Below are 24,265 nucleotides of genomic sequence, written 5' to 3' on the forward strand. Positions count from 1 at the left end.
CAGTATCTAGAAGAAAACGGTATATCTGACACATCATCAGAACGGAGTTGAGGCATGTTTGCTTTCTCCGATTCAAAATGGCAGCCATATTTTCCGCTTGATGTCTTGAGCACTGTACAGTTTGCTTTACCCCATGTTATTTCTCTGGTATTTTTGGTACTGTCCTTGTAAGCTAATTTTCAATTAAATTTTGACACAGCAGTGATTAAATATGGACCCCCCTCTGCTACAGTATTCACATAAGGGAAAGGTCAGTTTTCTTTAGAGCAATTCAAGCAACTGTAAACAATTACCTCCACCCCCTCTTCCCAAAAAAAACCCAGTTTGTTACAGATTGATTCTTCAAAAAGTTTATTGCAACCCTACACACTTCCTTTGACAATACAGGCAGTACCTCAGGCAACTCTAGGTTTTTCTCCCAAGGGGTGCAAAGTGAAAAAGCCCAACTAGTATTTAATTACAGGTTACACCAAACTGAGCTACACATATACATTTGTAATTTTCAAAAGTACATACATTTACCAGAAATTATTACATATTAACATGACTACATTTTCAAATTTTATTTTATTGAACTTAATACGTTGAAATTGCATTTACGGGGTGGCATTGTCTATGGGCAGCACTTGAATTTAAGGAAAATGGCTGAGGAAGACTTACAGATCTGGGGTGAGTTTCCCGAAGCGTTCTTAACGCTACGTCGTTCTTAAGTTCTGTGTTAAAAGATAGAACTAACGAACAACGTAGCGTTAAGAACGCTTCGGGAAACTCACCCCTGATTCGCATCGATATGGATGCATGGCCCGGCACAGCCAGCAGGGGTCAGAAGAGGCCGAACTCACGGTCAATCATGGACATCTCCTTCACAAACCTGGGAAAACGAAGAGAACCATGGAGACAGCTGTGCGTCTCCGCTGAAAAGGCTCTGTGTTACGGAGTTAACATGACTTAGAAGCGGCTTGGTTTAAGACGTGTTATTATGATTTATATTAAAAGGCACTTGTAGGGTGAAAAAACTAAACACAATGCAAAAGAAAAGGTGGTTGAAAATTGCAGGTTTATTTTTAAGCTAGTTCCTATTGGTATTTCTTAGAAATCAGGTGTGGACTGGCCATCCAGAAGTTCGGGAATTCCCCGTGTTGGCCAATCCTGGAATTATGTAGCCTATACTGTACACCAGGGGTGCCCGACACATGGGTTGATCTTGCTCAGTGGAATTAATGGATAATTGGTGGCCAACCGGTTGATCGCAATACGCAATAGGCAAAATATACCAAGGGCCACCCCCTCAATCAATTCCCAGGTTGCTTTGTATTGCCAGTCCACCTCCGATAGAAGTTACTATGTATAATTTTTCAGACGTTTTGAGAGGCAGTCCCACTGAGACAATCAGCAGTACAGGGGTGGCACAAGGTCAATTTTGTAGACTGGGGGGGTCACCCTTGGTAAGTTTGGCCGACCGGGGTGGGGTGTGTATCCCCCTTGGTGAACCTCAAAAGTGAGCACTTTCGGGCCCCACACACGCCCGTCTATCTATATGTAAAAAAGAATCAAAACAGCTGTATAAACATTTACTTTAAGGAGAAATAGACCCATACATTTTAAAGATTTGGTTGTCAAATCCTAAAACTACAATATTTGACATGTTGATATGTGTGATGACCGTATATATAATGCCAGCGAGCAGGAAGCGGGGAATCACAACCAAGCAGGCAAAAGTGTAGAAACGGTGTTTAATTCAGGTAGACATACAGACACGATATACACGTTAATGACAGACCTGGGGAAACAGACTTGAACGCGGACTGAAATACACAAGACAAGCCGAAATAACAGGAAACAGCTTGTCACAAGCGGGGTTTCACACGAGGTAAATGAGGGGGCGTGGCACACAGGAGGATCGTACGAGCAGGTCATGACAATATGAAAGTTCAGGACTGTATGTTAATTTTGACAAGGCTGAGCAGAGATCCTCAGACACATAAACTAGGAAGTATTTCTAAATATTCAGGAAAAAAAACACAAAGGACAACGGCTACTAATTCACTTAGGGAAGGCATTTACAGTTTTTCTGAACTCCTGAAGCACATTTCCTGAAACTTTCCGTCCAAAACAAACACAAAACCCATTGCAAGTTTCAATCTACATTCACAAAACCTTTGACTCATCTTGCAAAATCTAGCAATCCGCTCAAAACTATTTTATCTTTGGTCAAAACCAAACACTGCTTTCAGATCATACATAAAGCCAATCAGTACATAAACACTCCTGATCAGTCATTATACACGCTACAGCAAAAAACAGAAAGCAGTACCTGTCAAAACTGTTCCTGGCATGTGGAGAAACATGTTTATTGGGGATATGATCTTGTGCATGATGATTGCAAAACTGGAAAGCAATTGTACAAGAATACAGTAAAAAATTTTGTTTAGCAAAAATGCTTGTATACGACTACACATGAAAAATTTGTAATGCCTACAGTATTCAGCTCTCCAAAAAGTTATTGTAAAGGACAAATTAAAAATTGGAAAAAAACAAGCAAACAAACAAAAAAGTAAAATGTACAACGGCCAAGCCAAGGTCAAGGAAAGATCTTCATTCTGCCTCATCATCATGTCTCAGGGCTGGGTCAGGACAGAGAACAGACTGTGCTCTCCCTGTTGTGACCCATTCATACTCTGAGATGGAAATTCACCGCCCCTATCCGAGGTGGACTGCACTCCCATAGGGCAAGTATTCTCGGTTCTAATCACTCATCGACTTTTTCATCTTTAGGAACATCTGTGATTCAGTTCAGTTTAAGTTCTGGCCACTGAACATCTTTTTTTTTAATATACTAGCAACTCAGAAAAAAACTACAACGGAGTATTATGGAGATTTGTGATGGGCCTGGTCATGTCGCTGTCCTTGCGGGGGAATCGTTTAACGCGCATCCAGCACGGAGTCTCACGTCGGCAGGCAGCCACCATCCGTACTGCTGATTGTCTGTCGGTGGGACTCGGTTTAACTCATTTGGGGCTGGAAATCGGAGAAGCCTGATTGATACCTCCATATGCATCCTATCCTGACTTCGCATTCACGTGTAAATGAGTAGTCTTCCAAAGTGAGAAGAACATTTGAAACTTTTTAAAGTTAATGGGTCATCAAGACACTTCGACTGTATTTGATGTTATTTTTACGTATTGACCCGTTATTTCTTTGTTCTGTTGTCCAGTTTTTGACAGTTTAACACACTGAAACAGATTCACGGTTATATAGTGCAACGATCAACACTTCGGCCTACATCTCGGCGTCTGGGCCCGTTTGACCGTTTCTTTGTACTTCTCCAGGCTGCCGCGGTGTATGTCCGCACTCCGGGGGGTACGACGTACAGGCTCTGGGCTTTGCCGTGAAATCCTCGAATCGACTTCATCTAGCGATAAATGGGTGACATTAACAGTCATTCAATAACATTCAGCTAACAGTCTCATTACTGATACCGTATCTCGCTGGTCGCACAATATTTAGTTCAGCTAGTTACCTAGACTCAGGGGAAATAAGTTTGCTTAATTTATTTGTAAAAAAAAAAAGAGAACTACGCCAATCCTAAAATGTGAAGCTGGTAACAGCGACACTATGCAGGCCTAATTAATATCCGATCAATGCTGAATAATAATTAAACGAGCTTTCAGTTAATTTCTAAATCCATAAATAATGCGAACATTTAATGGCCTACTGTGTTATAATTTATTAAATATAGTGGAGTGCCGTTAGAAAGTTCGGAAGGCAGCGCATTTCACTATTTCACTATTCTCCTTTCTGAAATAAAGGTCTGTTTTCGGCTTGACTTCCCAGGCAGAAACGCTGCGTGTAGTCGGTGCAGGGAATCTGAATTTTAAAAATGTATTTATCTGATCATACTGTAAGGTCCTAGTCGTCAAAGGGTGCTGGTGACCGACATTAGTGATCCCAGAGAGGGCCATCGTTCATCAATCGCCAAGAATGCCGCACCGCCGAGACGCGGTTTGTTTGGGCCGTAGCCAGCTGCCAATGCGACAGGGACTTGTCATTTCGATAGTGGTGCAAAACTATCATTTTATTTTGTACTTTTTTGAATTTCTTTTTTACTTGTGGCTCTGCATGCGGTAACTCTAGCGTCGTTTAAGCATATCTAACTTTCGCTATAGTTAAAATAACACTGATACACTTGAAAATTGCACAGCGTGTTGCTGTAATGATCTGATACGCATGATTTCCTATAATTATTAGATACTTTGGCACTATATCGATATTTATTGAGTACATGATGTGACGGAGCCACATAATCTACGCTATGAGATGCATATGCCTATATCGAATCTAAGGCCTTTAATATTAATATATCACTCACCCATCCGTCTTCCAACCGTTCATTACTTTCAAGGAGTCTGCACCAGAAATCACATATTACCAAGCAGGGAAATACTCTGGGCGGGATGCCGGTCTATATTAAAGCGCACAGTTCACCTCAGGGCATGTTTTTTGCACTGCTGGAGATAACGGGAGTGACATGAGGACAACAAGCGGAGATCAGCGGCGGGATTCAAAACCTAAGCCTATAGGTGTGAGGTGACAGTGCTGCCGAGTGAGCCGCAGTGTCGCCCAGCTTTCCTGATACCATGTAACTAAATAATGGATTAAATGGATTGCATTAATATAGCGCATTTTTGCTACTCTTTCGAGCACTCAAAGGGCTTTACAGATATGCCTCACATTCACCCATTCATACACCAGGCTGCCATGCAAGGACTGAGCATGTGGAGTTCAGTGTCCTGCTCAAGGACACTTCGATAGGGTCAGGAGGACCCAGGGCTGCAACCCTCCGGTTGCTAAACGGTAGCACTACCCCCTGCACCACCATCGCCCCAGAACTAGCATATTGAAATATATTTTTTTAACTCTGTAAGCACTGCAAACATGCAACTCCTATCTACGGCACGTCTTTCTCTGCCAATCTATGAATAAGACTGAAATCCAATACAGTATACGGTATCGTGAAATCAGTGGGTTAATTGTTGGTAACTGCGAAATGTAACGAAAAAGATGTCGTTATAACACTGAATATGTTTCAGTCGCTCATTCTTGGAATAGCAGTTATAGGTTGATAGATATAGATCGATGGATTGATTATCCCAGTCAGTGCAAAACAATAATGTACCGTTGGCTACTGGTTTCCCAGGAGAATATTTATGGAGTTACAAGATATAGACAGCAGAGAATATTTTTCTTCTGGTATTTATTATTAATAAAGTCCTTGAGGTAATTGTGGCATTGCATATTTGTGAACCTTAGGTTAGAAATTAAACGAGCAATATCGGCAAAATTAAACCAGATAAAGGAAACATGTTAAATAATATGTAAAAAAAAAAAACATTAACGTAGGCTACATGCTGACGATCTACTGTTAATCAAATTTATATTTGTAATATTAAACGGTTTATTTAAACGTGAAAATGTCCGTATCTTTGGTTATTTAAATGTAATTAATAGCAGCTGCGGCGCTCCCATGCAGCGACTGTTCTGTGGTCAGTGCAGTGGTGGATTTTCGCACCACAGTTTGTTAATCAGTTGTCTGCTGTTTGCTTTTAAATGAATATTATTACTTTTATTAATAGTGACTGAGAGGCGAGCCGACCGTAGCGTTTTAAGTGGTTAATTGAGTCGAGGTGTTTTGCCCGGTAAGTAAAGCGTGTTTTAATATGTTTTAAAAATCCATAGTTAAGTGTAATGTACTTAAAGTTTTCCTGAAAATGCTTACTATGCACTCTTACTGTTGCTTAGCAAGAAAAATGTTCATATAATACCGTTTTTGGGCACATTTTAGTTTGTAATTTTTCACCATGGTTCATTGCATTCACTTTCCCAATTATGGCCACAACATAACAACCGTTTGTTGCTTTCAAGGGTGGTGTCGTAAATGTATAAGTAATTTCAGTGATATTTTTTATTACTGCCCCCAGGATATCAGGCGCCCACCCCCAAAGGTTTGCGTTATAGCCTATACCGCAAAACAAAGTAATTAAAATCGCACCTTTGGAAATGTCTGCAATGACAAATTGAAAATTGAGAACTTATTGTCCAAGCAATTCCTAACCTCCAACTCGCAGTCAGTGTTTCTTGGCTCTTTCATTATAATACACTTCGATATACTGATGTTTTTATTTCCCTCCCTCAGTCCACCGTGATCTTGCGCAGCGACATGCGCGTGGTCACGTGTCACGCAGCCACTGCCATCAGGCTGCTTCTGCTAGTTGGTACCTTGTTTCTGGTGCTGTTGCTGATGCAGTGGGATGCAGGGGGTCCCAGGTTCCATGGCTTTGTGTACAAGGCACCAACAATGGGGGTGATCAAAGGTGACATCAGCAACATGGGCTTACAAATCAGCGGCCCCCTACCCCCGATGGTGAGGACCCACATTACTCCAGCCAGCCACTGCCTCCCTGGGTTTTACAGTCCCGAGGAGCTGAAGCCCCACCTACAGAGGCCCCTTCAAAACTCTACTGCCCCAGGGGCTGATGGGAAGGCCTTTGTGATGGGCAAAATGACGCCGGAGGAGCAGGTGGAAATGCAGGAGGGCATGAGGAAAAACTGCTTCAACCAGTTTGCCAGTGACCGGATCTCTGTGCACCGCAGCCTGGGCGAGGACACCCGCCACCCAGAGTGAGTCATGTCTGCTGTGGAACATGCTGGAAAGTACATTTCTGGAGTGTGAAAGAGGGTTGTGTTCAAAACATGATGGCACTGGCTGCACACTAGAGTGCATGATATATTTCGTCCTGCCCCAGATTGGCTTTGATTTCTGCTCCAGATCTGTGAGCTGACATATTTCCCTCATACATGTTTTTTTTCCCCTCTCAGGCTTGGACGATACCTAATTTTTCATGCCGCTATACCAGTACACTGTATATCCAGTGACCGTACAATTCACCACAAAATATTTCTCTGAACGGCAACCCCCCTACCCCTCCAGACTCAGCTGAGTTTGACCCCAAGATGTTAAAATACCAGAGTATACCCTAATACCACCAAAGCCTACTCCCACTGACCAAAAACATGGATTGGGTAAACCCTGTGTTAGAAAACAATTTTGGTGTTTTCCTCCAAGTTGCCCATATTATGTGTGCAAGTTTGAGGTCAGTTATGGACAGCCCATAGGGTACCATACTTCGTGTCCTTTGCTTCCTGGACTAGGCTCAGGGTTTCTGTGTCTCTCATACAGAATAAATTGTTATGGAAGGTCAATAGTAAACTTTGGTGATGTGATATTTCCTGGTTTTCATTTTAACTTTCAGCCATAAAAACCTTTTCAGGGACAACGGCTGTCAACTGCAATGCAGTGATAAAATTTTGTTGTCAAACGCAATAAATTCTAGTTGCATACTTACAAGGCATTCTTTTGGTTAGTTGCGTTGGGCGCACGTTCCGGCGCTGCCCTCCTCTGCCCTCCACCAGTGTGATCATCGTGTTCCACAATGAGGCCTGGTCTACACTCCTCAGGACGGTCTACAGTGTTCTTCACACAGCCCCAGTGGCCTTTCTCAAGGAGATCCTCCTGGTGGACGATGCGAGCACTGCAGGTATGATGGGCAATGCTGAACTGACCCTAGATCAGTGTGGTGGGCATTCAGACATATCCGTAACACACAAAACAGACGTCAGAAGTAATAGAAGTGAGGGTGTGTGTGTGGCAGTATGTAGATCAGGGGTGACCAGTCTTCTCCCGAATGGGCCGGTGTGTATGCGGGTCTTCGCTGCAACTCCCTAATAAGATTACTAATTGGAGGACTGATTGGCTGAAGGGTCTCCACACCTGGGTTTGAACAGCTGACCTACAGGTTATCCCAAAAACCTGCACACACACTGGCCCTTTGCGGATAAGATTGCTCACCCCTGATGTAGATGATTGTATTAGGAGGCTGTGCCTGTGATCAGAAGGTCGTTGGTTCAAATCCCACAGTAGGCAGCGTGTTAGGCCCCTGAACTCGGCCCTTAACCTCAAGTGCTCCAGGGACTGTCTGACCCTGCTTTGTCAAAAAAAAAAATGCATGTCACTTTGGATAATGGCATCTACTAAATATGCACCCAAGGCAGTTGGGATTATCGTGTATTGTCAGTCATTCTTGATAGGGACCAGTACAATGCAGTTCAAAGTAGTCTCACTCTCTGCTCAGAAGCTCTTCTCACATTTCTTTGGGCTCTTGTTCGTTTTGATGTCAAACCACTAATATAATTTAATGCGGTTTTAAAATTACACTGTGGTTTATGTGATTTACTTTTTTCTCTTTTTGAAAGTTACTTTTTTACTTTCAGTGGCACATTGGTGTGTGTTCTCCTTTGTCCCAGAGCACCTGAGGTCACGCTTGGAAGAACACGTGCGGCCCCTGAGGATTGTGCGGGTGTTGAGGCAGGTGGAGAGGAAGGGCCTGATAGCGGCCAGGCTGCTGGGGGCCAGCGAGGCCCGTGCTGAGGTGCTCACCTTCCTAGACGCCCACTGTGAGTTTCTCAGCAGATGGACCTTGACATTGGGGTGGTCCTTCGCTTTTCGATCTCGTCATTCCTCCTCGACCTTCAATCAGCTGGAACCTCTAACCCAGGGGTGGGGAACCTGATCCATGGAGGGCCGGTGTGGGTTTGAGTGACCTCTCAATCAGCCAATAATAATGCAGTGGTTCTCAACTCCAGTCCTGGGGACCCACTGTTATCGGCTGATTGAGAGGCCATCCCAAATACCTGCACCGGCCCTCCTTGGATCAGGTCCCCCATCCCTGCTCTAACCAAAATAGACAGAAACTAGGAAGAGCTGGATAGGCTCATTGGTTGGTAACGTATTTGGGAAGAGTCCAATAGCCAGCCATGATACTCAGGGCCAGGGTTCTCACTAGACATTTTGTTGGCCATGACACATCATTGAGCCTCCAATCAAATTATACTCCACATTTTTAGGGCCCCTGTCACTTTGGGCCCTTGGAATCATCTGAACCCCCCTTTAGCCCTGGGTTAAAGTTATTGTTGGGGCCATTGCTACAGCATAAAATCCTGCTGTGACAACCAGGAAAAAAAACTTTGGTGCCCCCTTCAACTCGGGGCCCTGAGCTACAGCCTAGGATAGGTTGTGCATAAATCTGATGATGCTGTTACCGTGGTATAATTTCGATTTTGCAAGCCAGTGATTAAAAATTAGCACGAGGCAGGAATTAACCACTGCAGGGTGCACACCCAGTGACACACACGGTCAGTTTGGGCACACTATTTCATTTAAGTTGCATGTTTTTGGAAACCAGAGGATACGCATAAAAGGCACCACGCAGGATGAGCATGCAGACCGCACACACACAGAGGGTGTGGCACAACACCGCGACCTACCACGCCATTCTGCCACCCTGACAGGCTTGCACAATGTGTGATGTGCATAAATTGCCATGTTGATATTAACAAACAACTGTCACATCTGAAAGACCTTCAATAAGCTGCGCTAAAACTTTTTATATTTTATATTTATAACTTTTTTTTTTTTACATAACTCAGTTACTGGAAACGAAACTATAAGTTTTATTTTAATGATGGTTCCTTTGCAAAATTATGCAGCAGGCCTATATTTAAAATTAAATTCATCTAAAGTTCATTGCCGCTGCTTTCGCATGACCTCTGCATGCACGTTATGTGTTACAGGGTCACCAGCTCTCACGTATCTGGCGTGACACAGCCTACATGCTTTCAGACTCTCATGTCCACGCAAAAAATCTTACAGCAAATCTATATTATTCCATTATAAACCTAAAATTAGCTACATTTAAAGCGTTGGAGTAGTACAGAACATTTACAAGGTAATAAAAAAAAAACTGTTACATGTAAGTGTGTGTGCAGACTTGTCTCACATTGAAAATGTCATGTCAACCAGCTGACCAGTGATGGCAACCCTGTATTGCGTAAGATGACATGGCTAAGTGACAGGGCTGCCCTTTGTTTTAGCAATGATTTATTTTGACACAGGAATTGTAGAAAGTGAATTAAGCAAAAATAATTTAAGTTAATGTCATGACAAAAACAGGCTAGGCTACTCCGATAGAGAAATGGAGCACATCTATGGTTAACCTCAGATTGTTTGTTTTCCCGAATGTCTTCTAAGATATACTTGCATTGCAGTCGTCCTGTGGTGGTTTTTAAGTTCTGCTTTTCAGTACTTGCACGACTACGTCTTCATTCACTTTTAATGCGAATGAAATAATTTGGACCTTCATATGCTATGCACGTCTTCCTTCTGCCATATTTCATAATCGAGAAATAAAATTTTAATCGATGCTTTTTAGTAATCGAGTAATCGCTACAGCTCTTATTTGTACTTTTGCAACAAAACCTTCTGTATATGTATAGCTTACTCTGGAAAAAGAAGGAACACAGGTATACCAGACTACATAAAATGTACTGTAATATATTGGTCTCTACTCTCCACTAAGATGAGTCTCTAGATTGCTATATGTGAGATTTTTTTCAGCTTTTTTGCTAGTGTTTTGTTGTATCGTCATAGTTTAATGATATGAATGAAAATTTGAGTCGATATCATATTGGGGAATTAATTAGAATTGATGAATTGTGACACCCAGTATGGTAATGCTAATGGTGCTGATTAGCTTAAAAGCAACTGTGTCAATGTCCCGGAAGCTGAAATCAAACTAGCGGTGGGTAAGAACATCCTCTGCTGTCTCTGAGGTGAGTGTTACGAGGGCTGGTTAGAGCCCCTGCTGGCCCGCATTGTGGAGGAGCCCACTGCGGTGGTGAGCCCTGATATCGCCATCATCAACAAGGACAACTTCCAGTTGAGTAGACCCATGCCCAAAAAAGACGTCCACAATCGTGGTATCTTCGAGTGGGACCTGGCGTTCAACTGGGAGGCCGTCCCAAAGCATAAGCAAATGAGGCGGAAGAATGAGACCTACCCCATCAAGTGAGTGTCCAGAATAGAGAACATCCATTGCTTCATAGCCAGTTATCAATACAGTATATAGGTTTATTGAAGTGCTGTGAACTTGTTTCTCTGTGATTGTAACTGAGTGTTAAATACTCAATAGAACACTCTTCAGTGTTAAATACTTAGTGTTTCTCAACCGAGTCTTCTGGGACTCCCGAACCGACAGTGTACTTTTTCATTTCCTTCTTGCTGACTGTTTGGTGCTCCTGGGGAACTGGGTTGAGAAACACTATATAGTGTAATAGTGTGTGGAGGTATATTTACTTGCGTTGTATGTACTAGGTCTCCTACCTTTGCTGGAGGTTTATTCTCCATCTCAAAGTCATACTTTGAGTACATCGGGAGATATGACGACAAGATGGAGTTTTGGGGAGGAGAAAACTTGGAAATGTCCTTCCGGGTGAGATGTGTGGCTGAGGAAAGTGGGTGGGTGTGGGGGTCACATTTTTATTTTATTTATTTTTTAATCTGAAGGAAGTGCATTGTATTTATTAACTCTGTCATGTGCAGGTGTGGCTCTGTGGGGGACAGCTGGAGATCATTCCCTGCTCAGTGGTTGGCCACGTCTTTCGTAGCAAGAGTCCCCATACCTTCCCCAAAGGCACTGGGGTTATCGTGCTAAACCAAGTGCGTTTAGCTGAGGTATGGATGGGGGACTACAAATGGATCTTCTACAGGAGGAATGGGAAGGCCGCTGAGATTGCCAGGGAGGTAAGAAGCTCCCCCTCCAACTCTTGCTGTATCATGCTCTGTGACGGTGTTTATCACCATTCAAACCACACATTTACATGGGGCCCCCTGTTGGTCACAAAAGTCACTACACTAAATCTTAAATGCGTTCCTTATTTAGGAGATGCTGAAGCAGCATGCTCTGCTAACCCTCTAGCTAGCTATGATCCTCTAAGTCTGCTTGGCAGCTACTTAGTTTTTTTAAACAGCTGACTTTTTGAACTTTTTGAATGGGACCCCAGAAACAACATACCCATCCCTAATGCCTGCTCCTACCCTGTGAATCTCAACCTGAAGAATGGGGATGAATTGACAATGTTCTACAGTAGGTTCACATGAGTAGCAATTTACACCTTTCCTATGTTGTTTGAAACTGCTTTGCTTTCTCCTCAGAAAACGTTTGGTGATCTGTCAGATCGCCTGAGACTAAGGGACAGGCTACACTGCAAAAACTTCACCTGGTATCTGGAGAACATCTACCCCGAGGCCTTCATCCCAGACCTGGAGCCCATTATGTATGGATCGGTAAGATGTTAACTGGCCATAGGTGTCCATCATTCTTGCCACATTATGGGTGATGGTGCAAATAATCAGTTGTACACAATTTTTTGTGCAGATCAAGAACTTTGGCTCCCAGCTCTGTCTGGACGCAGGGCAGAGTAGCCGGAGTGGAAAGGCTGTGATCATGTACGTATGTCACCAACAGGGAGGAAACCAGGTATGTTTACAAGAGCACCTCTTCTGAAGTAAATCCAAGTGTACTCAGTGGTCACTTCACTAGGTACATCTGCTCAGGAATGCAGGCACATGCAAACACAATAAGTATGACTGGAACAGACCAGCAAAGAGGTTCAAGTACTATGTGGCCAAAGCTAACAGGAAGGCTGCAAGGGCAAAAAAAATAATTGCTTAGAACCGTGGTATGCAGAAAGGTGATGTGGTTCTGGAGGCAACAGAGGGTTTCACCCAGTCCAAAATGGGCTACCTGATAAAGTGACCTCTGAGTGCATGTTGAATTCTGCAGAAAAGCGGCATGACCTTGCAGTCCCCAGGCTTTGTTTGTGCTCCACGTGCAGTACTTTGAGTACACCTCACGCAAAGAGTTACAACACAACCTGAAGTATCAGCTGTGTCTGCTGGCAAGGCCACCGCCAGAGCCTGTCCGGATCGAGCCGTGTCACTTCAGCGGTCCTGGGACCAGCGTGGTACCTACAGAGGTGTGGGAGTTTCTGGTACGTCACGCCCTGAGGCTTCAGTCAGTATCACAGATGTAAGACGTGTCCTTAGCATGTGAGCTAACCTTTGTGGATAAAGCTGGTATCAAACTGTACTTTATATTCATATGGGACCCTGCCTTTTTTGGCTGGGGTGGGAATATTTTAATTTAACTAAGATGTAGAAACTCGTCAGCCATTAGAGGTTGGAAGTGAGCTTCCCATTAGCTTCAGTATAGATCAAATCTGGACCTTGATTCCAAATCCAGGCCTTGTTTTCAGTTCTCTCAGTTAGTTAGTTTAATTACTGATTCTGATTGGTCAGAGGCTTCACACCTGGCTCACAGGTAAGGGAAGGCTGGAAAACCAGCAGTGCTCGGACCTCGAGGACCGTGATTTGAATACCCTTGTAAAGATGAATCAGTGCTGGTGAATAGGTTACCTAAACATTTGTTTATGCAGGTTAGCATTTACGCCTAACCATAAAATGGTGTGTGTGTCTATATTCATTTATGTATTGAATTCTGCTGGGTTTTACTTCAGTTAAACCAGCTAGCTGCATTTTAATCCTGACTCAGCCTCAGTAAAGCAAGGGTCATTCTAAGTCTATAGTCTCTCCCACAGCAATGCATCTTCACACACGACAGAAGTTCTGAGAAAACCTTTATCCCTAAAATAGAATGCCATAAATGGGTGTAATCATTCTGTTCCTGGATTATCTGGAAAATTCCCAGGTTCATGTGATACACGTTGTGCTTCAGAACAATGAAGGTTGATTGAGGAAGTTGGCAAAGTCACTCCTTCCTCCTTAGTAAATAAACAGGCCTAAGTAATGCTTTATACATGAGTTTGAGTAGGTTCAACAGTCCACATCCAGTAATCATGTCTGTTTCTCAGAATATTATTGCATCCTCTATAAATAAGCCAGAAAATAATGATTGGCAGTCAACGGAAATGTTTAAAGCTATTTATCTGGGTAGTAAGCGTACATTAACTCAGAACAAAAATGACAATTTAGCATTAGAACATATGGAGTAACACAGTAAACTAATATGAATTTCCTCAGTTCTCCAAAAAGTCACTGATATCTTCCTGGATGGCTAGATGAACACCACTTCAGTTCCGAAACCTTTCCTCAGGGGCACCTCAGCCATTCCATGCATTTGTTAAATTTCACCACCAGCCCATTTAAATAATTGATTGAGCCAGTTTTAAAAGCCAGTGATGTGTTGATTAGCCGTACGAGGTGTGCTTGTGGTTGTATCAAACAAATGCATGGCTATATTGGATAGTCGCTGCAAATACTGGGGTGATTTCAGGAGAGGTTTTGATGTGGTTATTCTAACATGCTTTTACAGACATAATATCATTGTTTTACAACGTGAAGATTATTTAAATATCATTTTCTTTGACTACCTAAGACTTTTGCATAATACTGCAGACATATACAAAGTTCATACTTTATCTGAACTCCTAATCCTCTCATCTCTTGCCCTCCCCAGGGTCGACAGTTGGTGAATCTATTTTATAGCCTGTGCCTAACTCTGCAGGATGATGTCATAATGATGGCTGACTGCAACCCAGCTAACCCCAACCAGCACTGGGCTTTCACCTGACATCATTGTGTGACAACATGAGTCATTCCTCAGAATGGCAGCACATTGTATTATTCAGGCTGGGATGTTTCTGAATGATTGGTGACTTTCTGCACACTTAATGGAACTTACTGTGTTCATATTTAAGGATATTAAAGGATTTCACTTGACCTGTATGCTGCCTGCAGTTAGCTGCCCATTTGATTCAAGTGCAGGGATCTGGACACTGCATCTCCATTCAAGAACTTATCCTGAGACAAGTCAGAAGCAACATAAGTAATCTTAGTGTCAGCCGGGGACCCTTTGTGAAAATGGACTTATGACTTTAGATCTAGGTCTCTAGCTGTATGAAGAGCTAAGCTGCTTCTCAGTGCTCTGCCAATGGAAAAATACCAGCAGTCAATCACAAGGGCCAACTTGATCATACTGTACTTTAATCCAGTTATTTGTAACTAAACAGTTTTAGATGAAGTAATATACTGCCTAAATGCCAGCTTTCAAAGATAAGGGAGTAAATGTGGGGGGGGGGTATATTAGCCCATCAATCAAATTTCATGCTTCAGTTACAGCTAATGCGTTCCACACAATTTGACATGGTGACACGCCTGTATTCCCCTCGTTGTCTCTGTGCCACTGTTTCGTGTGACTTGGTGTGTTTGCATGAAACTGCTATCGAGGGCAAAACAGTCCCCATTCCTGCTGCCAGTGTTCGTTGCCAGGCAACAGGTGTGTAACCCATATTGGGTGTGTGCGCGGTTTTGGGGGCGATGCTGTTGAGTGCACGATGAGTGGTGTAGTGGGGCTTGTGCTGGAGGAGCAGCTTCACGTGGCCAGTTCAAACAAGCTTCAGAAAGTCCTTCTGGAGAATTCCCTGAAAGTGCCCGCTGATCTTTTATGTTAAAAAAAAAATGTTTGCAGTAAAACATCAGTAAGGGAACTCATCAAAGCTGGTTCTCCCTCAATGAAGCTATAGCCCTTCTACAAAGAGGCTTTGAAACAGCTTGAGGCTCTTAACGGCAGTCTTTACTGAAGCTGATAGCACCAGTGAAATTAGATCACACAAGCGATCAGTACAGTATCTCCATAAGAGACCGGCTGGATGCTCCCCGGGGCAGAAAACCCACCCTTTTGGCCACGCCTCCAATATCAATGACAGTCACGTGCTGCGGGCAAATAAAAAATAACAAAAACAAACAGGTGTTCCTGGTTTTACTTTGGTGGGGCCTTTTGATTTTGCCCCACATTTCATCTAGGCAGCCTAGAGAAACTGATAACGTTTGATCTGTGAATGTGGATGCTAATGAGTCCCAAATAAGCTTCAGAAGAACAAGGTGACATGGATGTGGAAAGCAAATACGTGGCCTAATTACAGGCACCATATACAATGCCAACTTTGAGCCTACCATTGTATCTCAGGCTAAAATTGGCTTATTTTGTCAGCCAATCAGAAGGGTTCATTAAAATGCAGCATTTGATTTCATTCAGTACCTCCTGCTGTGTTGTTTTGCTTGGCACAACAGAGGAGCTGCCGGTTTTGTCGTACCTCATCTAATCCTGTTATATTTAGTGCATGTCTTTTGGCTGTTTTACGTTGCGTTACGAATACGGTGTCTATGGTTGCAAGTATTTCATTCCTGTTTAGTATCTGCCACATTGTTTTTGATGCCATCCCAGAGTGTCACTCAGTGTCAGATCTGGGTGAACAGAGAGCAGGAGCCTGAGATAGAGGTTCTCCTTGTCCTAAAATGCGATTAAAGAAAGAACGTTGAAATCGGGCACAAGATCTATCCCTGACAAACTATCAGAATTACTAGATAAGGGCTGCGTCACATGGTTAACTCAAAGGCTCTTTGCAAGACATGCATAACAGACGTGAATTTAGGGATCAACTGTCGTCGTTGATACACCACAATGAAATGTGTCCTCTGCATTTAACCAATATGTGACATAGCAGGGGGCAGCTAATTCAGCACCCAGAGAGCAGTGTTTGTGCCTTGCTCAGGGTACCTCAGTGGTGCCTTGCTGGTCGGGGATTCAAACCTGCAATCTTTCAATTACAAGTGTGCTTCCCTAACCATTAAGCCACCACTGAGAAATTAATAAGTGCTGCAAAATTGACAACACACATTCTGTTTTTCCATTTTACTTTTAAATGTGAGAAAAATATATAAATAAGTAAATATTTGTCTTATTAAAATGTGAAATGCATTGCTGAGGGATGCAGTAGAATAATACAAAAACTGGAGTTTGTATGTTGTTCTTGTGTCATGTGAGGTTTCCTCTGCATCATAAGGGTTCCTCCTGCGTATCTGGCCTGGGGGGGCTGTGCTCTTTGGATAGGCTCCCGGCTGCCACCACAGACCTCTACTGGATAACTAGTTGGCAGATGGATGATGAAATACATTTTCGTAATAATTTTCCCCACCCCCGTTCCCTGTATAGTGAAACCAAAGGGTTGTTTTCAACACAGTGAAGGAAAGTCTGTGATCAACTTTTAACGCTTTACAACAATTTCCCCATGGGTTTAATTAAATTTAATGCTTTTATTTGCACAGGTACATTGAATGCATCTCTTCACCGACCCCTTGCTCTCCATGTCACAGGGTCAGCCAATGTGCGGTGCCCCTGGAGCTAAGGGTTAAGGGTCTTGGTCATGGGCCCATGGAAGAGTGACTGTTCTGCCGAAACCGGGGCTCAAACTGGTGATTTTCTGATCATGAGCACAGGGACTGAGCATTAATAAGATGGAACTCTGATGAGTGTATAATTATAAATCTGTCACTGTGATAGTGATTTTACGTCTTGGAAGAACTGGAAAGATTAAGGAAAATGGGAACTCAAATTAAATGTTATAATTACAGATAACATGAGAAGAGTTATATACAAATTGGAAAGATTGGAAATAAAAAATCAGGTATTTTAATACACCTCTTACAATCTCTTCATATGTGAAAGAACCTCATGTGGAACTATGCTGGAAAAAATGTGGAAAAATGGGAGATCATACGTATAATTTTGGGATTACCCAAATAATCCAAATTCTGGGCAAGAGTCAAAGAAGAAACTGATAAAATCCTACAAACGAATGAATACCCCATTAGACCCAATGATATTCATTTTGGGAGCTATACCCAGGGAGGCATATAGTTCAGACCAAAGCTACATTTTACGGATATTTTTATTGATTGCCAAGAAAATGGTAACTGTAAACTGGAAGGAAACAAAAACCACCATCAATAACTGGCCCGCATAGACTGGATTGTATAGACTGGAAAGTGTCTATACAATGGAACGATTGAATGTACATTTTTGAACGAAGGTGGAACTGTGTAACTCGGTATTTGTGTGACTGATTAAGGGACATGGGCTATTGTAACAAAAAAACAATTACCATAATAGAATAATAAAAATGGTATGCTTCTCTAGGATTGATAATGTACAAACTCCCCTTTTGGTATAAATATCTTTTTTTGTATTACTTTAAATTAAGTGGTCCTATGTTAGTGAATGTTTTGTGTCGTGGAAAAATTTAAAGAATTTAAAAAGTTCATAAATAAATAATACGTCTTAATTTTCACCTATTATCTACATGTTTTACCTGGATAATGAGTAATCTAAACCCTTTTGTCTGAGGTATTACATGCAGGGGGAAAAGCCGTTTTATGTAAAAATCATTAATCAATAAAAAGTAAAAATTGGTTGGAACGGGGCCAGCCCAAGTATCTCTGATCTATGGCATTTGTCAACTGACTTGTCGTTCAAAATGCGGAAAGAGTTCTGATTGGCTAATTTCCCTTTTCTCCCACCTCCTTTTTTGCAAGCCATCCGCCTCTATGATGCAAGTGCGCGCTGGCGTGCTCCGCTACTAGCCAATAACGTGACGGAATTATGGGCTGTCGCCGTAGCACGATAAGGAGGTGTTAAAGGCACAGTAACCGATGGCTGCGCTGAGGAAGTTCACGGCTATTTTTTAGCGTTTGGTAGATTTGCCGTTCTGAACCTACTATTCTCTCTGTTTTTAAGACAGCCAACGTTACCGGAGAACGAACTCCCGGGATGTAAGTACTAGACTATGCCATAACAGATATGAATTAGATTGCTCGTGAGATATGTACATTTCGCATATTACGGTGAATATTCTGTATCAATAGAACAGCATCTATTTTTATGGCTTATCTAAGGCACTGTATAACACAGTCGCTCACGTTAAAGTCAGAGTTGTTAGGTGCCATTTATGTATTGTTTTCTTTTGACTTTTTTCCTTGTATAATAGCATTTCCTTGTTTTTCGACTGCCCATTGTACCTTTTTATGAAATATGCTGTTATCGGGAAACACGCATATAATATGCATGGCAGATCGAGGCGCTTAATTGCGATATGTCAGGGATGATTTTGTCTCCGTATGGTCTGGGGAAGTCTTAGCTGACTTCTTTCTCCTGCGGCTCAATGCGTTGGCTTCCTTTTCTGTAGCGATAGCCATCTGTAAAGCACTTCATGAATGCCTAAGTTGACCATGTTCGAACAGATGCTGCAAGATAACTATGCACCCTCCCCGTTAAAACCATAAATCAATTTTTATCTAAGGTACCTTAATAATGCTATTAGTAAGAAAGCTATTTCCACATTCAATTACGTTATTACGCAATATTGTGATAAATTTTAGGTTAGATCCTCTATTTTGTGACTGTTCAGTTGTTTGGCTGTCTTTCTATGTATGTTGATGCTTGCCGGCAAGACACTGACAACTTTGTCATCCTAGCTAGTCTTCTGCAAACACATCAGTAATGTGCTTTGTCCAGGTTCAAGTTTTTCCAGAAACTCATATTACAGACCGAGTTGAGTGCAGCTTCAAACTTGTCTGAGATTTGTTAGGTTTCTTTGTTTCTTATTTATAAGCATTTATGTCACCTCCTCACCTCCAACACCTTTCTCTCTTCCTTGCCAGATAGCAAAGATGAGCAGTCTCCCGCTGTCCCGATCGGAGGTCTTTGGGCAGCTGAGGAAGGAGCTGCATGAAGACAAAGAGTTCCACCAGTCGGACGTCCATGTCTTTGTTATCATGGGTGCTTCGGTGCGTGATCCTCAGCGTTGTGTATGGCCCAGGTGAACGACGGGCTCCAGTTTCTTTCTTAGGGAGCACTGCCGAAACTACCTAACGACAGAGAAGCAGAGGCATTGTGGTGATGAGGGCTGGGGTCAGCCAAATGAACACTTTATGAGGGGTGATGTGTGGCTCAGTGGGTTAGAAACCTGTGCCTATGACCAGAAGGTTGCTGGTTCAAATCCCAGGGTTGGCAGCGTGATTTCACCATTAAGTTCTTGAGCAAGACTGTCTCACCCTGCTTTCTCAACTGTAAATTGCTTTAGATTAAAGTATCTGCTATATAAATGGAGGAATGTCATTCTTTCTGGCATTTTTTCCATATTCTGCATTTTCTTGAGGGAATGTTAAGGGCCCTGATTTGTGAACATGTTTCTCAGTGAGAGAGTGAGTTGGCAGGGTTGCACACTCAGTGTCTGCATATCAAAGCGGCACTGTACAAACTGTGAGTAACTGTGGGATCCTGATTTGGATTCTTTTTTTTTTTGCAGTAGCAAGCTTTAAATCGAGGCAAGTCAGGGGGACAGGATTGAGTCAAAATGGTGTTTATGTAGCCACTGATGAAAGATAAGCTGTGAGTGCACAATGTATACAAGATGCCCTAATACAATTGCTAACTGTTTTGAGTAGATATTTGGAGAGAGTGCATGATAGATATGGGAAATTTAAGAAATGGTGTGAATATTGAGTAAGGGGGCAGATGAGGAAATGAATTAAGAGCTGAAGTCTTATTTTTTCCAAATGAGTTCTCTTTTTTCAGAGAGCCATCCACATTTATTGCAAATAAGGTAATATTTATTGCCCCAGAATCATACCCCAGTCATTTCCTTACTGTTATAATGGTGCTTAACCATCCCTCTTTGGAATTTCATTTAGCTGCTGAGTTTCATTACTGTCATTGTCTCCTTGTTTTAGTACTAATATTAATCCTTCGCCGCCCCCCGTCAACCTGCTTTTCATAATCATACAGTCTATGCATTTCGCCTTATTTAGACATTTTGTTGGCAGATCGAATCACTGTATTGGGAAGGTTTTTTTTTTTATTTGTTTGCCCTGCCGGAGAGCGGAGCGCGGCCGTTTTGTGCAGCGTCACTGTCATTCAGCGTTTTTTATTCAGGCCAGCGGGAGGGTTGATGTGGCGTGGTGGGGCACGCTTTTGGCAAGCTTTTCTCCTGTTCGCACCGCGGTTTTGCTGTGGCGAAAGCCCTTGGCCCGCACTCACGTTGCCTCTCCCCATCGCCGCGCGATCATCGCGTCAGTGAACGCCGGTCGCGCGACCTATAACTGAGTTCACCGGGCTGCGTGTGCAGCGCCGCTCCGAAAGCGCGCTCGGCGCGGTGGATGATGGGTAATGCTGCTTAACGCGCCGGATCGTGCGAAAATATGTATACAGATGTGTGAGCGTATGTAATATATATGTCCCCCACAATGTGATAAAAACCTGTTATTTTGTCGTTTTGGGGACCATTTTACCGGTCCCCACAAAGAACGGTGAATGCAACCAAAAATCGTGTGCTGTGTATATATATGTATGTACCCGGAAATCTATACAGATGTGAGAGAGCGTGTGTGTGTGTATGTATGTGTGTGGTTCTCTGCTATCAGGAAACTCAGGCATTTGTCTGACTCATTCCTCCATAGAGAAGCGTGATTCAGGAGCACATTCTTATGGTGGACTTTTGCAGGCTGACTTACGTGTTCTGCGCCATTAAAAGCGCTGGGTGCTGTGACCCCCCCATCATGCCTTATCAGTGCCCGTGGTTGTTTTGCAACAGTACGCCGGGTGAACTGCCGAAAGAGTGTTGGCGTGTCGCTAACTAACCAGGCGGAAGGGCGGCAAGTTCCCGAAAACTTACAAATAGTCTCTTCTTGACAATAAGTTGCGTGAGGCTGACACGTTGATGGGTAATCCTTCCCTGGTGGAGAATTTGGCCCGCAGCACAGGATGGGAGAGCACTAATGCGTTCGGATTAGCGCTTAATAAGACCTCATTTGTTCTGGAGGACTGACGGCAGGTGACGTTGTAGGCGGCTGCTTCTGGAAACACATGCAGAAAAGCTGGAAGACACCTGATTGATTTAGCCAGGGAGGGGGAGCTCAACCAAAGTATTACTATATTGTGTGTGTGTTTTTTTTTTTTACAGGGGGACTTAGCCAAAAAGAAGATATACCCAACATTATGGTATGTATTTAACAGCAGTTTGCATTGTGATTAAGGACCTGGGTTTGTACCCTGAATGTTGCTGATTCAAGATCCTAGTTCAGATCTGCTCTAGTTACTTTGAGCGCCACTCAAATGTGAAAGTGTATAAATGGGTAAAAGCTAAACTTACACCGCCTTCTGCATTGAGGATGTATGGCGGATGCATTGCTTGGTTGACACATTGCAGTGACGACTGTATTTCAGGGCTGTGTCATGTGGATTCTGTGGGTGAGGTTGGCACTGGTCTCACCTATCTTCCTTCCCTGGCACCACCAACCCCCTCCCCAGGTGGCTGTTCCGAGACGGGCTCCTCCCCGAACAGACGTACTTCGTGGGCTACGCTCGCTCAGCCCTGACTATCGAAGGCATCCGGACTGCGTGCCTGCCTTACTTGAAGGTGAGGTAGTTAAGCGTCTGTAATGTTCTGTCATTAGGTGGGTGAGTGGGATTGTCACCTGACTTTGGACTGTCACTCTTATTCTGTCGGTCTCTGGGTGATTGAGTGGGATTGTCACCTGACTTTGGACTGTCACTCTTATTCTGTCGGTCTCTGGGTGATTGAGCGGGATTGTCACCTGACTTTGGACTGTCACTCTTATTCTGTCGGTCTCTGGGTGATTGAGCGGGATTGTCACCTGACTTTGGACTGTCACTCTTATTCTGTCTGTCACTGGGTGATTGAGCGGGATTGTCACCTGACTTTGGACTGTCACTCTTATTCTGTCGGTCTCTGGGTGATTGAGCGGGATTGTCACCTGACTTTGGACTGTCACTCTTATTCTGTCTGTCACTGGGTGATTGAGCGGGATTGTCACCTGACTTTGGACTGTCACTCTTATTCTGTCGGTCTCTGGGTGATTGAGCGGGATTGTCACCTGACTTTGGACTGTCACTCTTATTCTGTCTGTCACTGGGTGATTGAGCGGGATTGTCACCTGACTTTGGACTGTCACTCTTATTCTGTCGGTCTCTGGGTGATTGAGCGGGATTGTCACCTGACTTTGGACTGTCACTCTTATTCTGTCTGTCACTGGGTGAATGAGCGGGATTGTCACCTGACTTTGGAATGTCAGTCTTATTCTGTCTGTCACTGGGTGAATGAGCGGGATTGTCACCGGACTTTGGACTGTCACTCTTATTCTGTCTGTCACTGGGTGAATGAGCGGGATTGTCACCGGACTTTGGACTGTCACTCTTATTCTGTCTGTCACTGGGTGATTGAGTGGGATTGTCACGTACCTTGCTCTTGGGTTTAATATAACCCCCAAGGCTTGTATGTTTTATTAGTGCTTTCTGACGCATCTGTGCGAGCGCCTGGTACATGTCTAGCCAGCTCCCTCCCTCCCTCTGTCCCTCCCAGGTGGCGGATAGCGAGGCAGAGCGCCTCTCCGTGTTTTTCAGCAGGAACACCTACCTGAGTGGGTCCTACAGTGAGGGCGACTCCTTTTCTCACCTGCACTCCCACATCCTCTCCCTGCCCGGCGGCAACATGGCCAACCGGCTATTCTACCTGGCACTGCCCCCTAGCGTGTACCACGACGTCACCAGAAACATCAGGAACCACTGCATGAGCGCAAAGTCAGTGCCCGCTTGGGCTGGGCTGGGGGAGTTCAGTGTGATTGGGGGCAAAGGTCAAATAGAATAATTTTTCTACACAGTCGTATGTATTTATATGTACGTTGAATCCTTTTATTGACAAGTGCAGTGTTTACGGAGTCTGCAGCACAGTGATAACATTTATGAGCAAAATCCTACAGTTGTTTAAAGGCTGATGTGTCATAAGTGCGTAGAACTATCATTCTGTGTATTGCTGATTTGGAGGTTTATATGGAAGTGCTACATGTAAATTATATATGTTTTGTTGATCCCAAAATTAATTACAGTATCAAGAGGGGGCACTGGGAGTGTGTACCTCCCTATATTTAATTTGGGTTCATTTGTCCTCCCAATAAATAGACCTCTGCATTTTAAATTAAGTTGTCCCCTCTATTATCAATTGCTTTCAGCAATTTGTACTTATTTAAAATAGATTATAGCTGTGCTGAGCAGCTTTTTTTCCTCAGATAAACAATCTACTTTTATACAAGTTCAAATGTCTTTAATCCCATCTTGGCGTAGAGCTTACCCTGAGCACTGATACGCTCTTTAGAGTGGGGTGTGTGCTTGCACGCGTGAGTGCATCTGTGTTTCTAACCTTGCTGATAAACAGACCTTGTGTTCATCCCTTTAGGATCCCTGTAGTCAGCCATTTTAAAGTCATCTCAGTTTTTTCTTTGTCTATCTTCATATCTTTTTCAGTTTTGGGAGGTGGGTTTAGCGACTATCCATTGCACCTGTTTTTCAGTCTGAAGTTTCCACATCTATCGTGTGTGTTGGTACCATTTTTCAGGTCCTTTATAAACCTTTATAAAAACCCATGACTGCAGTCAAAAAAGCTG

At 43.3% G+C, this 24,265-nt stretch overlaps 1 protein-coding gene across 2 annotated transcripts in view; it reads left to right on the forward strand.

Annotated features, from left to right (window-relative positions):
* The first annotated feature begins 5,527 nt into the window (after nucleotides 1-5,527).
* Nucleotides 5,528-24,265, forward strand: part of g6pd (glucose-6-phosphate dehydrogenase) — a 25,626-nt gene continuing 6,888 nt past the window's right edge. The window contains exons 1-14 of one of the 2 annotated variants that reach the window (XM_023799756.2): nucleotides 5,528-5,696; nucleotides 6,194-6,678; nucleotides 7,423-7,595; nucleotides 8,362-8,511; nucleotides 10,726-10,960; nucleotides 11,267-11,384; nucleotides 11,495-11,695; nucleotides 12,107-12,238; nucleotides 12,330-12,431; nucleotides 12,790-12,945; nucleotides 19,469-19,594; nucleotides 21,769-21,806; nucleotides 22,116-22,224; nucleotides 23,188-23,405. In XM_023799756.2, the coding sequence (XP_023655524.1) occupies nucleotides 6,218-6,678; nucleotides 7,423-7,595; nucleotides 8,362-8,511; nucleotides 10,726-10,960; nucleotides 11,267-11,384; nucleotides 11,495-11,695; nucleotides 12,107-12,238; nucleotides 12,330-12,431; nucleotides 12,790-12,945; nucleotides 19,469-19,594; nucleotides 21,769-21,806; nucleotides 22,116-22,224; nucleotides 23,188-23,405 (2,219 nt within the window). In that variant the 5' untranslated portion in view covers nucleotides 5,528-5,696; nucleotides 6,194-6,217. Of the gene's footprint in view, nucleotides 5,697-6,193; nucleotides 6,679-7,422; nucleotides 7,596-8,361; nucleotides 8,512-10,725; nucleotides 10,961-11,266; nucleotides 11,385-11,494; nucleotides 11,696-12,106; nucleotides 12,239-12,329; nucleotides 12,432-12,789; nucleotides 12,946-18,389; nucleotides 18,581-19,468; nucleotides 19,595-21,768; nucleotides 21,807-22,115; nucleotides 22,225-23,187; nucleotides 23,406-24,265 lie in introns of those variants that run through there. The other variant, XM_023799757.2, reaches the window with a different exon arrangement.

Source organism: Paramormyrops kingsleyae, chromosome 8, assembly GCF_048594095.1.
Source record: "Paramormyrops kingsleyae isolate MSU_618 chromosome 8, PKINGS_0.4, whole genome shotgun sequence".
Lineage (NCBI taxonomy): Eukaryota > Metazoa > Chordata > Actinopteri > Osteoglossiformes > Mormyridae > Paramormyrops > Paramormyrops kingsleyae.